Raw genomic sequence first — 2,987 nt, 5'->3', positions numbered from 1 at the left:
TTCAAATTTGTACAGATGTTTTTTTAGACACAAAATTTTATTCATACTAGATCATTAGTGTTTTTATTCTTAATAAATAAATAAATAATAATAATAATAATAATAATAATAATAATAATAATAATAATAATAATAATAATTTTATTGTTATTTTTTGTTGACGCTTACGTATGGTATTTAAAATTTAGATTATTTCGAAATGCCACCAAAATTGAAACATACTAAAAAATCTAAGAGTCCCGAAGAAGAGTATGAGTTTGATGATTCTAATGATTTTTTCGATGACATCATACTATTACCAAACGCATATGATTCTAGCAGTTCTGAGGACTCAGATTCTGAAATTGAATCATATGAAAATGTTTCACCTCAAATTTTTTATAGTGAAGCTTCTAAATTTTATACTTATGGTCAAAAGAAATTAGAGGAAAACCACAAGTATGATTGGTTAGATGGTGAAAACGTGTCTACGGATAAAATAGAAAATTTAATCTTGTTAAGCGATACTGACAAAAAAAAATTAAAGATTCGACGCCTGTCGAACTGTTTGAAACCTTTTTTTGTAGTGAAATTAAGAAGTATATAATTGATGCATGTAAAGAAAATGATTTTGATATAAGTTTAAAAGACTTTAATACTTTTTTAGGAATTGTTATTCTAACTTCAATCAATTCAAGAAAATCTTAAGGGGTTACCCCCACTTGCAACTTTGAAAAAATCGATTTTTCTTTTATTGCATTTTTTTGAAGCATAAGTAACTGAAAGTATGTCCTGAAAATTTCAAGTCAATTCCAACAAAATTGACTGAGATATGAGCTTTGAAAGAGACGAAAGAGACTGATATATACTGATTTGTATATACATATATGCATCGATAAAATGAATATCTTTTTTTTAATTACCACCATGACTTTTCAGCCTACTTCTGGAAACCAAACTATTACGTACTCCCACTTACCGGAGTTGATTCTATGTAACTTTACAAAAAAATTATTTTCTTCGTGGAAACTGAAATTGAAACTTTAAACGCGTTTTTCTCGAAATGGCATTTCTGAAGTCGGTGACCAAGATTACTCAAACACTAATGAACCGATCTTCTTGAAATTTTGCAGGCTTATTTAATACATAAAAATGTAGTCTTTAATCGTTCGATTTTCTTTTTCGAAAAAAATGTCCGTTTTATAGCCAAAAAACGGACGTTTTTTTTCGTTAAAATCGAACTTTTAACTTAGACTGTCAGCCATTTTGTGAAAAATAAATATTTTTTTAAATCCTTCGATTAAAGACTAGTTTATACTCATATTTGACTAAATTTATCCACATTTTTTGATTCCGATGATTCACTTCGCCGCAATGTTGGTCACCGCAAACCGTATAAATAAAAATATTATTTCGTTGACGGCAGTTTGACACTTAACTATGTAATATTTTTTAACAAAAAAATTACTAAAAGTTCTTCAATATGTGTTCTTTAAGATGATATAGTTATAGATTAAAAAGGTTTTGTAGTTTTCTTTAAAAAAATTCATAAAAAAGGCTTATTTTTTTGCGCTACAAGTGGGGGTAACCCCTTAAAGAGATTATTGGTCGACTGATCCATATTTACACTGTGAAGTTATCAAATCTGCAATGTCACGTGATGATTTTGAACGAATTAAAGCAAAATTAAAATTTTCTAAATCTAAAGATAAAGATAACAATGACAAGGGATGGCGAATCCGTGCGATTCTTGAAATATTTAGGACAAATATTCAGAGTTATGGATATTTTCAAACTGCTCTCTCTGTAGATGAAACGATGGTTAAGTCTTACGCACGTACAAGTTTGAAGCAATTCATCAGAGGAAAACCAATCAGATTCGGATTGAAATTTTGGGCGCTTTGTACTCAGAATGGATTTTTATTAGACTTAGATTTGTATTGCGGAAAAAACTCTTCAGTTGGAGATATTTTACCTAAATGTACATTAGGTACTCGGGTTGTGATGCTTCTTTTGAAAAACTTTTTTTCAAATACTAGTCCACGAAAAATTTCCGAATATCATCTCTATTTTGATAATTTTTTCACCAGTTTTGATCTCATTTTACACTTAAGTAAATTAGGTTTACGTTCTACAGGCACTATACGGGAGAACAGAGTTCGTGAAAAAAATATAATTGATAAAAATGCTCCTAGAGGTACGTATGTTGCGAAACATGATAAAAACAGTCGGATTAATTATATAACCATGATAGATTCTAAGCAAGTTTCAATTGCTTCTACAGCTGCAGGAGTGAATCCTCTTATGCCTTTAAACAGGTACAAGGCAGAGCAAAGATCAAAAGTAGAGATTCCATTTCCGAAAGTGTTCCACGTTTATAACAAATTTATGGGAGGAGTCGATCTCCATGACGGACATTGTAATAATGTATTGCCAAGCATTCGATCAAAACGATGGACATGGGTTGTTTTTGTAAAGTTAATCCAATCTGCAATCACAAATGCGACTGTATTATTTAATTCCGCTCATATGGAAGAAAATAAGATTGGAACTAAAGAATTTGTTCTTGCTATCGCTAAGCACTATATTGGAAACGCTAGTTTGAAGGTTGGACAACCACACAAAACAGTAAACAAAGACAAACAAAAAAAATGCTCTACAAAACACTGTGTCATAAGAACATACAAGTTTTGTAGAAACTGTGAAAAATACTTTTGCAAACAGTGCTTCAGCCAATTTCATTAAAAATAAATAGATAGAAACAATTTAAAACTATACTTAAAGCTACAAAAATTTATTTTAAAAAAGTAAAAAAAAATTAAAAATTAAAAAATTAAAAAAAAATTAAAAAGACTCTTAATTTTGTCTACCTCCACGTGGTGAGAGTCGGTTAACGTTACTAAAAAACGGCAGAAGACAAAAAAAATCATTTTCAAAATTTTTATCCGCCATATTGGATCCGCCATTTTGAATTTTTAAAATCTAACTTCAGATTCGTAATCAGCGAC

General features: G+C 29.6%; 1 protein-coding gene across 1 annotated transcript; it reads left to right on the top strand.

Annotated features, from left to right (window-relative positions):
- The first annotated feature begins 664 nt into the window (after nucleotides 1-664).
- On the top strand, nucleotides 665-2,724 carry LOC122510800 (piggyBac transposable element-derived protein 3-like). Its single transcript, XM_043625703.1, has one exon. The coding sequence runs from the start codon at nucleotides 1,630-1,632 to the stop codon at nucleotides 2,722-2,724; it is 1,095 nt and encodes a 364-aa protein (XP_043481638.1). The 5' UTR covers nucleotides 665-1,629.
- The last annotated feature ends 263 nt before the right edge of the window (nucleotides 2,725-2,987 follow it).

Source organism: Leptopilina heterotoma, unplaced genomic scaffold (genome assembly GCF_015476425.1).
Source record: "Leptopilina heterotoma isolate Lh14 unplaced genomic scaffold, ASM1547642v1 Lhet_74, whole genome shotgun sequence".
NCBI lineage: Eukaryota > Metazoa > Arthropoda > Insecta > Hymenoptera > Figitidae > Leptopilina > Leptopilina heterotoma.
This window is presented reverse-complemented; position numbering and strand designations above follow the sequence as displayed.